Source organism: Orcinus orca, chromosome 8 (assembly GCF_937001465.1).
Source record: "Orcinus orca chromosome 8, mOrcOrc1.1, whole genome shotgun sequence".
In the NCBI taxonomy this organism is placed as follows: Eukaryota; Metazoa; Chordata; class Mammalia; order Artiodactyla; family Delphinidae; genus Orcinus; species Orcinus orca.
Genome location: NC_064566.1, coordinates 88377202 through 88390984, shown reverse-complemented (window position 1 = coordinate 88390984; position 13783 = coordinate 88377202). Strand labels below are relative to the sequence as shown.

At 42.0% G+C, this 13783-nt stretch overlaps 1 protein-coding gene across 1 annotated transcript in view; it reads right to left on the bottom strand.

The window, feature by feature from the left end:
* Positions 1-3964: 3964 nt before the first annotated feature.
* POU2AF2 (POU class 2 homeobox associating factor 2) overlaps positions 3965-13783 on the bottom strand; it is a 32770-nt gene continuing 22951 nt past the window's right edge. Inside the window, 4 exon segments of the mRNA XM_012534312.2 lie at positions 3965-3989; positions 3991-4364; positions 5559-5857; positions 8368-8410. Of these exon segments, the coding sequence (XP_012389766.2) occupies positions 3965-3989; positions 3991-4364; positions 5559-5857; positions 8368-8410 (741 nt within the window).

The window sequence follows — 13783 nt, the reverse complement described above, 5'->3', positions numbered from 1 at the left end:
CTGATCTTTAGGGATTCTAATTCCTGATCTATTTATCATATGTGTTTTTATCATACCAGAGATAATACCAAACACTGAATAACTTTTATTTATAAGAATTCTTAGCAATATTTATAGTCTACATAGATACTAAATGAATATATAAACATTTTTCTATGCTACTTCAAAGGTTCAGTAATTTTCCTTCTTAAAGACATTTAAAAATATGAAATCAGTCATCTTAAATATATTACCACTACAACTCAATAGCCAGTACTGTCACGATTTGCAAAGAGTATGACTAAGTTAAATCCTAAGCATGGTGAGGACTTTCTTATACATCAGAATTGTCACCCATAGTGTTGAGGTCTAAGTTGTTACTCATCTTTGTGGTATAATTTTCCCTCAACTTAACAGAGATTTACTGAGCACCTACAACTTGCTGGACACTAAGCCAGGTGCTGAGGACACAGAATTGTCCTTCCCTTGATGAGTTTAGTTAGAGAATCCTCTTTAGCCAGAGTGTACGATTTTGCACTTAACCTCTCGAGAGTCAGTAGTCATCAAATATGGTGTCTAAGATGAACAGTGTAATATTGTTTTGAACAGTGAGGATACCTTAGACAGAACCTCATGATCGAACATAAAGAAAGAGTATAATTTTGATGTGTGGTTGGTAGAATGACTGTAACGTAATGTGACTTAAACCTTGGACATCAATTGTTGTTTCAGTTCTTTAAATATACCTGATGTTTTATTTCTTGTGAATGTATTATTTAGATTTACATATTAAAAATGGATCACAGAGGTACTAGTAATTCCTTTATATACGTTTATATTTACGTGTATATAGATATATATGTATGTATGCAAATATATATTTTACTATTGGGATTAGTAATTCTTTTCCCTTTGTGGAATTTTCTGTACAGTACTCTAGTACTGAAGTCTTCCCCTTGCCATCACATTGTATTATTAACTGAGCTGTAGCAAGTCATAACGCTGATTTAAAAGCAGTTATTAAGTAAATGAGGTAAAGCTGTGGTTTTCTTCTCTCTTTCTTTGGGGTTTGTATAACATTGTAAGAAAAGTACAAACAGTTTCAACTACATACTATAGTATCTGTTTTTAGCGATGTATGGGGGGATTGCCTATATTTTAGCTTTTACATGGGAAAATTTTGCTTTCCACTTTTTTTGGACATTATCCTCTAGGGAGATTTCTTAGCTTGAATTTGACATCACCATCTCTGCTTACTTTCAATCTTAAGGGACCTGAAAGAAATGGTGTTTTGAACCTGAACACTTAAATTTTCTCTGGCTTCCCCAGGAAAGCTGTGAGTCTGGGAAGAGCAGGTTTGAGAAGGAGAGGGAGAGGAGAAGATGTATAATCTTTATGTTGGCATTCTGCATTCTTACATAAAGGTGCAGTTAGTCCCTGGCATGTGGTAGGAGATAGAGAGTACTTGAATGGGAAATGGGACAGGGAAATATAATTCATTTTCCTAGCATAATTTTATATCTTGGTTTCACTTTTTACAAAGTATTGTAAATTCCCAGAACAATAAAACAGAACCAAATTAAAATACATGCAATATAGCAACACTGTCAAGCTAAATAGAATTCTTAAAAGTCATTTACCATTTGGAAATTATTAGCACCATTCCCCACTCCACTTGATCCTTTAGACTAGAGAACTGAAATGGATACTAGACAGAGTATGGGCCTGTGTGTGTCTCCTTTTTTATAAATTAAATTTGCCAAACACTATGAAAGGGCTTGGATGCTCTAAGAGGAATGTAGACACCACTGGTCACTGAGCTCTACTTATCTGAGAGCCAGTGAATCCTCAGGTTGTGAGAAGATGAACATAATAGGTGAATAGACAATAGCAAACTAAGAGAAATAAGCATGCCTAACGTTTAGTGTTATAATTAAACCAAAATTAAAGTTATAGGAACACATATTTATGACTTACACATAAACTTATGATTATTGTGTTATATGCTACTTAGTAACAAATGGTAAGCAGTAGATGACTGTAATTATTATAAAATTTATACAACCAATCTAGAAAGGTGACTTTGAGATCCTTCCTTGTGAAGACCCTGCATCTACAGGGAGGGCCAGATCTCTTCCTTCTGATGTGGGGCCTGCCGTCCAGGTATGAGTGAGGCTGGATGACAGATGGCTCTACCGAAGATGCTGGCAACCAGGACTAAGGTCTCCAGTCTCAGCAGACTTGAGAAGGGCAGCTCTCTCCCATGGTAGAAGCTGTCCCCTTCCACTGAAGAGCAAATATTGAGCAAAGTAAAGATCAGGTTGTGAAAAGGAGTGGTGGGAGGGAAGGAGTAGGCAGGGGACCCGGGAGAGTGCAGCCCAACATCTATGGACCACGAATGCTCCTTTGTTTGTTTCTCCAGGGATGCTGTCCCAGGAGGGGGATGAAGGTTGTGAGGTAAAAGAAGGCTCCTATTCAAGTATTTCTTTGAGAACTCCACAAATTATGTGTGTGTTTGCTCAACCAGAATATATACCCTTGAAGGCCTAGACAAGGAAGAATATCAATTATTCACTTCTAAATGTGAATTAATATCCGTACTTGACTTTCTAGACTCCTACCTAAAGCATGGAACCCTGTCACAGAGGATGTGACGGAGACTGTATTGAGGGGCTTTGGACCCCCAGGAGGTGGAGGGAAAAAGCACTGCATCAGGAGAGACCCGATGGGTCAGAAACATGTGGTGAAGAGAATAAAGAAAGGAAGGTGGTAGGAAGACAAAAAGAAGATTGTGGGTGTGACCTGTGAGCCTTGACTCACACTTTGCAAAGTTAAAGTGTGTGCAAGGTGTTTATGATGGGCTTGGCCTGCAGAGAGGCACACTGCTTGGTGGGGATTACTATGGGAATTTAATTGCCAAAGAAGTCCACACCAGTCAGACTTACATGAGATAGACTGATGCTTCAAATGTCAGTTTCTTCATTTATACATAGTAAGAGCTATATATTTCTGACCGGTGAGCCATCAACAAGGTCTTTCTTCAAAGGTCATGTTGTCAAAGGACCTGACAACATGTCCTTCTCCAAAGACCCTTTGCTTCTTGGTGTTCTGTAGTCTTGTTTCTTGCCGACAGCCCAGGACTGCTCTCTGTGTTTTCCTTACAATGCATGCATTCTTATTTGATCGTAGAATGTCCATTTTGCTAATGCATTCTGATAACTGTCAGTTTATTCCATCAGAGAGACAATGTCTAGCTTAATTAAGGCTATCATTGATCAAAGAAAGTCTTTGGTCTGTGTTGTTTTTTGGATTAGCCTGATTTTTGGACATCCTGGGCTTTAGTGCAGAGTCAAAACCATGTTATTTATGAAGCCATAGTGTCCTGACCTCATTTTAATGACAATAAAGCATTTATATGTGGTGTCACATTTGTTACCTGCAAGTTATTGTTATTTGCAAGTCACCGTAAGGGGATAAATGCATATAATGCTTCACACTTTATAAAGTCACATGATATAAAATGAGTTTTGTTTTATGCACCCTAATCTATATTATATCCTATGCATTCTCTTTTATTGAAGAACACACATAGTTCATAATTAAGAAAAACTGGAGGGAAATCGGTATGTTTTATGATCTGCATGAAGTTTTTAATGTAATTTAAGAAAAAAAACTATCAGTGCTAAAAATGATACTTCAAAGATAACAAAACATTCAGAACATAATGGGTTACTAAATTCCCCCAGAGACCCCTCTGTCAGGCTGTCTAAGTAGAATATGGTCCCTGACACACTGAATTCACGTTGTGGTGTGTTTCAGTGGGGTTATAGGGGGAGGATCACAAGTGAATGCCATCATCATCCATTAACAAAGGGTGGCACCATGGCTTATCCTGAAAATCCAGTTCTGAAGGAGCCGCCACACCACGACAGTCTGCGAATACAGACACTGACTTAAAGAAAAGCACAGAAGTCCTCTGGCATCCTCAGTTAGCTCGGCGGCACTCATGCCCCCCATGCCAGGCTTCCATCTTCTTTGGTCCACGGAGAAGGGTCCTGGAGGACAGAGGTGTCTGCCCCCTCGTCCGGGGAGAAGGGCCCCACCTTGGGTGGTGGGTCATTGGACATTGTCATGAAAGAGGTGAAGGGGTAGGGGGATGGGGTTGGGTACCCCTGCATGTGGTACAGATCCTCCAGTGTGTGCAGAGAGTAGGACTGAACCCCCGCTAGGGGGGCCGCCCAACCGGAGCTCCTGTGCTGGGCAGTGCTCCCCGACTCTAGCTGGGAGAGGCAGCCTGTGCTGGGCGCCAAGCTCTGCAGGGCATCGGCCGGCACGGGGTCTGGTTGGCCGAGGCCTTCGGGCACCATCTGCTCCCATGAGTCCCTCTGAGGAGGATGGAAAGGTCACTGGGGTTAGTCATTAGGTGATGGTCTGACATGGGCAGATTTCCTTCCCAACATAGGGTGCTGCTGGCCCATGTCTTCCAAAGCAGACTAGGTGTCCTCCCTCTGCTGTCCAAAGCCTCCCTATCAGGCAGCTCTCCCCTCTGGTGTTTGACATCGGCAGTGGGAGTTTTAGTTCCTTTCTTACTCTAGAATTAGATTGTGTGTGTGTGTGTGTGTGTGTGTGTGTGTGTGTGTAGAGAGAGAGAGTCCTTTCCCCAGAAAACATTAAATGTGAAGATAATAAAATCAACATTTTGACAGCGTTTCATCATTTACTCCTGGAAGGAGTAGACCCTAAGCTACACAGTGGGCTTCTGAGAGGGCTAGGAAGGCTACCTGCCCTCAGTGAGCAAGGGGGTAGAGCCTCATAGGCTTGGAGCTGGAAAGATTTGGCTTCAGTTCATGGCTGGGCCACTTACTACCTTCCTGATTCTGAGTATTTCACTTTGTGCATCTGTAAGATAGGGCTTTAATAACTATACCCTGAGTTGTTGCAAGTATTAAATGAACAAGTGCACATAAAAGTTCCTGGCTGTAGTAGATACTCAATAATGTTAATTCCTACTCTCCCACAGCCTGTTTTGTCTAAAATCCCATCTCCAGAGATTCATGACTTTGTGGTTGAGGGCTTTACAGTATAAGAAATTTACTAGTATTCATTCATCTTTATGAACTCATCTCTGGAAGGACTGCGAGAGAACAAGGTTCTAGAGGGTAGAAATGTCGTGGGAGAGGGGAGGCAGGGAGGGGGAGGGCGAGAGGAGTCCTGATGCGCCTGCCCTGGCTGACAGCCTCGCTGTCTGCGAGGTAACTTCAGTGCTCTTTCCTTATGCACGGGAGGAATAACAGGGAAACATCTGGCACAATCGGTAGAGTATTAACAAAATGGATATATATCCTGTTTTATCAGTCGTCCCCGCCCAAATCCCTAGATAGAGCTTCCTGCCGCGTGGCTGGCACGGATCTTTGAGGAGGGTTCCCTGGGCGTGGATCCTGGCATCTCCCGGGGCGGCGCAGAGCAGCCTCCCGGGGGTCTCCGGGGCCAGCAGACCTGGTTGCTAAGCACATAGGCTGGCCAGGGCCGCGGGAGCCCCGACGTTAGTGACCCCCTAAACTAAGCCTCTGCATACTCACCAGCACGAAGTGTGCAGGCTCGCTGGGGAAGGGCAGCGGCAGGAGCTGTGGCAGGGGTGAGGCGCTGATTAGGGAGCCGCTGTTGGGGGTCAGGGCCGTGGGGCGGTGGTCCCCGTAGAGCTCCGGGAAGTAGGAGTCCAGGTGGGCCGGGTGGCCCTGCCCTGCCGAGGACTCGCAGGCAATGTCCTTCGCCACAGTTCGGGTGCAAGCATTGTTTGCGAACTGTTTACTGTTGTGGAAGTCCGAGTCGGTTAGTAGGGATCTCCTGACACCATAGTAACCTGACATCACCGGTGAGCCTGTTGCCAAGGGGAAAACAAACGGGCAAAAGTTGTTTCCTTGGAGGAAGTCAAGGCATCTCTGTTGCAGCCAGGTCTCTCCACGTGTGAAATGGTATTTCCAACGCAGGCCTGACGCCAAGGCCAACATTTAAATAGATAAATGTCTTGAAAGGCATTAAATATAGCGGCATTACCTCTTTTAACTGGTCCAGCCCAAATAATTCATACATTTAAAGTTCGCTCTGCCTTTGGGGATAAGTTCACTTTAGATGGAGCAGTAACTGTTCAGTGTCTCTCACTTCTTGTGCACCTTCAATGTGCCAGGTGCTGTGCTAGGCGCTGTGCTTATTCTATCCCTTTGGGCTTAAGGAGATAGAATAAGAAGCCCTTGGCATTTACATTTCATCTAATGAAGTATCTTTTTCACAGCTTCTGAGCTCTGTCCCCATAGATACAGGACCGTTTGCAAGAGGCTGCTTCTGGGACATGTTATGTGAGACTCAGCATCTCTAGATAAGGTGAGACAATAACCCCGCCCCAAATCAGAGGCAGGCAGTACTCTTCTTCTAATTTTTTTGTACGCTGGCCGTGACTTGCACCTATTAGGCACCAGAAACGGCTGCTTGCTTTGCTTCTGTGAAGCAAAGTTAGAGGACCACAAAAAATGTTCTCTGGCTTTGATGAGTCTGGTGTTATTTGCTGCCCTCTTGTGGCCACGTTGAGTCTCTCACTCAGCTCACCTGGGCACTGCAAGCGAGAGAAGGGAATGCGTGGCACAGAAAGCTCCCCTTGGTGGAAACCTGGAGAGGCTGAAACTGAGAAGAATCTCATTTAAGGTAAGGCCAGTGAAATAGTCCCAGAGGAGAAGAGATGTGTTTGCTAAAGACTTTCTGATCTCGTAGCTCAGTTGTAGCAGGAAACCCTTCATCACTTAGAACATGGTCAGGAGCATAGACTCAAGGGCTGTAAAACTGATTTTTTTTTTTTTCCCAGCTGGTGGTGGGTGTGATCCAATTAGCTAAGACCTACTCCCTCAGGTCACAAAGAGGCTGAGCTGGGAGGATGATGCGGGTGCTTGTCTTCGTCACCTTTCCCAAACACAGTGGACCGCTTCTGAGCTTTGTCCCTGCCAACCCTGCCCACTCTTCCACAGGGAGAGAAGACAGACTCATCAAGACCCTCCTTCTTATTACACTGACTCAGTCATACATGACTCTCCAGACACAGCATTTTGGCCCCTGCCACCTGATGTGGCACTTCGTATTATGCTCGATACTCTCTCTCCTGAGTTACAGCCCTCTTTCCAATCCATCTGCAAGCTCCATGGGGGCAGAGCTTAGGTCCTACACATTTTCTGTAAACCCAGTCATATAATACTGTGTTCAACAATTACATGTGAATTTATTCATTCATTCAGAGGAAATCAAAATTCCCTGTAGAAACTTAAAGCACAATTCCACTCACTCCACCTTCATCTTAAATTCTATAGCCCCAAACTTCTAATCTGCTCATGAATTTGAAAGACGCAGTTCGAGGTTTCATCGTAAGCATAATTCTCCAGAAAAAACATCTGTGCAAGTGAAAATTAATACCAATAAATAAGGTTTCGTTTCATGCCAGGAATTTATATCCACAGTAGTGGTTAAGGCTGAGAACAGAATGAAGAATAAGTAAACAAGGCTTCCAGGATCTCATGTCTGTATTTCCAATTTCCAAATAAAAAAATACAGAGAAAAAAACCCTTTGCTTTTTAAGCATGTATTTTTCTCCCTAAAAAGAGGAAGAATAATTCTAGATGATAACAGAGGCTGCAGAAATTTTCTTCTGTAGAATGGAGCAGATACAACCAGATTCCAGGGACAATAAATATGATTGGGAAACACAGCATAGAGACATTCAGATATGTGGGATCGTCTCCTGCTCTTACCCCTTTCCCTTTTCCAGCTCTGAAGATTACCAAAATTAGTGAGAAACCATATGCCCTTCTGAGTTTGGGATCTGGAAGGAACATGTGTGTGTGTGTGTGTGTGTGTGTGTGTATGTGTCTACGTGTGTATACACACACATATGAGAGTGCCCCAAATTATTATTAAGAATTCTCCTATTCCATCCCAACAGGAGTACTTAATGAGACATATGTATTAAAATGAATGTAAGATGCTTAACTAAGTGCCTGGCATATAGAAAGCACCAATAAATAATTGTTATTCCACCTGCCCTCAGGTCTTTCTCTTTCTGTTCTGAAGCATGTGCATAATCTATCAGACCACAGTGCCAGAATCTTAAACATTTTAAAACTGTATCAAGGGCTTAATTGATATTGCTTTTGCCCAATAAACTTATGCTGGACGGAATGCGTTCCAAATTCAGGAATGAGGTCTGCTTTCCCTGATATTACATTTTAAAAATAAATGTTTTAAAGCTTCAAAATTTTGCAAGTGCTGTAAGGCAGCTATGAAAGAATGGAAGCCTAAATGCCTGATTTTGCTCAAAAGAGAAGGAATTGCCCCTTGAACTGCAATACTCACCTGGCATCGGGCCAAACGGAGGCTGAGTAGAGCTGACACTGCCCTGGAAGACAGAGGGGGCACAAGTGTTTTCTTCTTTAGTTGCAAGTTTGAACTTAAAAAAAGTTTAGGAATACGTTCTACAAGCTTTATTTTCTGCTACTAAGAAACATTTTAGGAGAGGTTAGCTTAGGGGAGGGTCAAATGAGAGTTAAGAACACAATACCAGAAAACAAACAAGGGACAGAGAGAAACCAACGTTTTAGATTCTGATAAACTTGCCAAAAAGCACAGTTTAGATGAAATAATTTATCTTTTTTTTTTTTACTGTTTGTGTTAATATCCTTCATCAAATAGATATCAAAGATTTATATAAATACATACATACATGCACACACGAATATGTTTGTATTTGGTTTTAACATTGAATGGCCACTTTTTAAGCTGTCTGCCTCCATGTTGAATGGAAGCTTCACTAAGGGTAGAGACCTTGACTGTGACTTGTTCTCAGTGTCTGGAACAGAGTGTGATCCATCATAGACACAATAAAAATATGTGGAATAAAAATAGGCGTCAAAGATCCTGCAGGTTAGTGAGCATAGGAGGCTGAGGGATGTTGTCGGTTGAACTATGTCCCCTGAAAAGATATATTGAAGTCCTAATTACCAGAACCTGTGAATGTGAACTTATTTGGAGATAGAAGGTTTGAAGATGAAACTAGTTAAATTAAAATGAGTTCGTCCTGGAGGATTGTGGGCCCTAAATCCAATATGATTGTTGTCCTTATAAGAAGAGGAGAGAGACACGCAGAGACACACACACAGAGGGGAGAAGGCAGTCTGAAGAAAGAGGCAGAAATCTGAGAGCTACAACTTCAAGCTAAGGAACACTAAGGTTTGCCAGTAACCACCAGAAGCTAGGAAGAGGCAAAGAAGGATGCTCTCCTAAAGCCTTCTGAGGGAGCCTGGCCCTCCGACAACTTGATTTTGGACTTCTAGTCTCCAGATTTGTGAGACGGTAAATTTTTATTGTTTTAAGGCACCCCATTTGGGGTAATTTGTTACTGTAGCCCTAGGACACTAATACAGGGAGTGACTGATGATGAAACAGATAATTCAGTGTAGTGTGAGAAGTGGCATTGTAGAAGTAAGGTGGGCTGAGGTGGACACCTAAGCCAGTATTAGGGATGGGATGGGGGACATATCCTGGAGGAGGTGATGCTTAAGCTGAGTGCTGAAGGAAGAGTATCCAGGTGTGTAGAGTCTTAAGATATACAAATGCAAGCTCTGGCTCCAAGATACCCAGGAACAATGTTGCTGTTGTAAAAGGTGAGTCCTCAACATCTAGTTCTTCGGATTTGAACACTTAGTCTTGACCCTAATAATCCTACAGACTGTCAAGAGTTGCAAGAGAGTTTACAGAGAGTCTCATTCAACTACCACTCAAGGCTGAAATACTCTCCATGTTATCAGCCCTGGGTGCATTTAGCCTATAGTGGTGGAGAACTCAGCACCCTCTGAGAAAGCCTATTTCTTCTTTGGGGACCTCCAGCTGTGATAAAGTAGGCTGAAAAGAGTCATGTTCTTCATTCTAATCTTGGTCCATACAGAATAAGGTAAACCCTTCTTCCATACATAGCTCTTCAAATATCTGAAGATAACCCATCATTTCTCAACTGTCTTAATCAGTCTGGGCTGCTAGAACAAATACCATAGATGTGGTGGCTTAAACAACAAACATTTCTCCCAGTTCTGGAGGCTGGAAGTTTGAGATCAGGGTGCAAGTAAGGTCGGGTTCTCTGGGGGCCCTCATCCCGGCTTGCAGTTGGTTGTCTTCTCACTGTGTCTTCATGTGGCACAAAGAGAAATCATCTTTTCCACGTGTCTCTTCTTATAAGGGCACCAATCCCATTCATGAGGGCTTTGCCCTCATGACCTAACTACCTCCCCAAAGGCCCCATCTCCAAATACCATCGCACTGGGGATCAGGGCTTTTTTTTTTTTTTTTTTTTTTTTTTAGATTCCATATATATGTCTTAGCATACAGTATTTGTTTTTCTCTTTCTGACTTACTTCACTCTGTATGATAGCCTCTAGGTCCATCCACCTCACTGCAAATAACTCAATTTTGTTCCTTTTTATGGCTGAGTAATATTCCATTGTATATATGTGCCACATCTTCTTTATACATTCATCTGTCGACGGGCACTTAGGCTGCTTCCAGTGATGAGGGCTTTAACACATGAATTATGGGGGTGGGGTACAAACATTCCATCCATAACCCCAAACTGGAATTGTATCTTCTTCAGGCAAAATGTCCTCCAACCGTTCAGAAGTAGCACAGTATTTGAGAGTGAAGACTCTGGAACCAGAGTGTGTGTTTGAATCCCAGCTCTGCCTCTTGTTAGCTGTGTGATCTTGGGCACATGAAGATTAAATGTGATTTTATGTGTCAAGCACTTAGAATAGTTCCTGGCTTAGAGTAAGGAGGATGTAAGTATTAGCTATTATCACTCAGATGCATTTTTATGTCTCTTCAAATCTATGGTATATTCCTCTAAACATGTTTTCCTATTTAATAAGTTAACACTTTGTTTTTTTGTTAAATTTAATTTATTGACATATAGTTGATTTACAATGTTGTGTAAGTTTGTACTGTACAGCAAAGTGATTCATTTATGCATATATGTTTTTTTTATATTCTTTTCCATTATGGTTTATCACAGGATATTAAATATATTTCCCTGTGCTATACAGTAGGACCTTGCTGTTTATCCATTCTATATATAATAGTTTGCCTCTGCTAATCTCAAACTCCCTAATAAGTTAACAATGGCAAATGGCAGAAGGAAACTCGTGGGCATGCAGGGTCAGAGATGGGTGTAGGTCAGGGTACTGTGATTCTTATATGGGAAGGAAAGGAGTTACTGATTAACTGTAGAAGCACTTGTGTTTGGGCACATTTTCCCATGTTGCCAGGGCCCATGTTATCCACTGTTTCCCTCTGATTTCCAGCTCTGTCCATCTGGGTCTTTCCTCCGAGGCCTGTGCCAGGGCCCATTCCCTGTGGCTTCTGCCTCAGCCTCCTTCACTGGGTAAGCAGGGTGTGGCAGGGTGGTAGCTGTCCTGGGTGCTGCCTGGGGAGATGTCCTGTTGCTCTCCTGCATCTTTTCCTCCCTACCTGCTCCCTTAAACTGCTCTGGCCAAGGCTGGGGCCAGGAGGAAGGCTTCTGTGAGATGCAGTGCATATGCCCAACCTGATGGACAGAAGTATCGGCACCTGTCAGCCATGCACTGGTTCATCAGCTGCTGTGGCTCTGCCCTGGCCTCTGCCTGAGGCATGACAGAACTCAGTCTGTGCCAACACAGCCCCTGCAGCATCTACCACCAGCAATGCCACCATCTACCACCACCAATGCCACCAACAGTCTTCTTATACCCCTTCTTCGTCTTCTGCCCAGTTTTAATTATTACTGTGGAATTGCCAGTACTGTACCTCCCACTCCAACCCAATTTTAATACCTGAAGACTCTACAAAGCTTTCATAATTACTAGCCTAGTTGATTTTATTTATTATTTGATGAAAAGAAGCCTCTTGTGTTTGTTTCTCCTGCATACTTTTGCCCTTTACCTGCTGTGGAAAGTAAACACTCTATTTCCATTCTTTATGGTTAGTCATAAAATTTTACCTGCGTATTTAACAAAGATGACAAGCAGTATCTTTTTAAAATAATTTATTTATTTTAGGCTGCATTGGGTCTTCCTTGCTGTGTGCAGGCTTCCTCTAGTTGCGGAGAGCAGGGGCTACTCTTCACTGCAGTACACGAGCTTCTCATTGCAGTGGCTTCTTTTGTTGTGGAGCACGGGCTCTAGGCGCGCAGGCTTCAGTAGTTGCAGCACGCGGGCTCAGTAGTTGTGGCTTGCGGGCTCTGGAGTGCAGGCTCAGTAGTTGTGGCACACAGGCTTAGTTGCTCACGGTATGTGGGATCTTCCCAGATCAAACCCATGTCCCACTCATTGGCAGGTGGATTCCTAACCATTGCACCACCAGGGAAGTCCCTACAAACAGTATCTTAAACCTCCCACTGACAGACAAGATCCTTAGGACATTAACTCTTATTGCTCCTCTCCTAATTTACACGAGTATGTATTTTCTTGTATTTTAGCTTGTTTCTTTTTATTAAACCTCCACACATTAGACTTCATAATTATTTTCATCATTTTATCAAGTAAATCTGTATTAGATTTACTTACATGTTCATCATTTTCTTTGCTTATCTGTCCTCCAAAATTTTTTTCTAGATTCAAGTTTCCTTCTTCTGAAATAACCCTTTAGAAAATTCCTTCCCTGTAGGTGGTGTTAGTGGTAAACTGTTTCAGTTTTTTATTTATCTGAAAATATAATTTCTTTTTCCCTGTACTTAAAAGATATTTTGGGGTTCATAATTGTAACTTTACAGTTATTCTTTTGTCAGCACTTTAAAGATAGCACTCCATTGTCTTGTGGCTTCCATGACTGCTGTTGAGAAGTTTGCTATTAACCTTAAACTTATTCTTTGTAACAATCTTTCTTTCTTTTCTGACTACCTTTTTAATATACTCCCTTTGTCTTTATGGTTTTTCAAGTCCATCTTATTTTACCTTGGGGTAGATTTTTTAAATATATTCTGCTTGTATAGGGTGTGCTTCATGTGGCTGGGGGTACATGTCTTTCAGAAAAGTTTCAACTATCCTCTACTTAAATATTGCCTTGCCTGTATTATCTGTATTCTCTCCTTCTGGGTCTTCGATGTATGTTAAATCTTTTACTTTTATCCCCTATATATTCTTAACTTTTTGTTACTTCCTCTATATCCATGATTCTATGTTCTATATTTTGGGATAGATGGGTATAGATTTCTTCAGCTCTACATCCAGTTCACTAATTCCTTCTTCAACTGTAGCTAATTTACTGTTTAACACAAACATTGAAATTTTTTTGTATCAATGATTAGATATTTTTTCATTTCTAGAAGTTCCATTGATTTTTAAAAAATTTTGCTTGGTCTTTTGTTGAGTGTTCATTATGTATTATGTTATTATTTATTTTGTATTTGGTAGTTCTAATATCTGAAAGTCCTGAGAATTTAACTTTATTGTTTATGCTGACTGTCATTCTTACTGACTTGTTTCCTTATGCATTTGGTGATCTTTGATTGAAACTCATATCTGGTTGACCTTAATCTGTGAAAATCTGGGTTTCTAACTTGAGGTTGTGCTTCTCCAGAAGAGTTATGCTTACATTTCTTCGGAGGCAGCTCCCTTCCAGGTTCCCTGTCCCAGGTTCAGCTCCCCACTCTTGGCAAAAATAGCTCAAGAACCAGTCTTCATGTATCAGGCTAATTTGAACACCCTTCCTTAGGAGAATCTGCCTTTTTGGTGTGATCAACTTCTCTTCA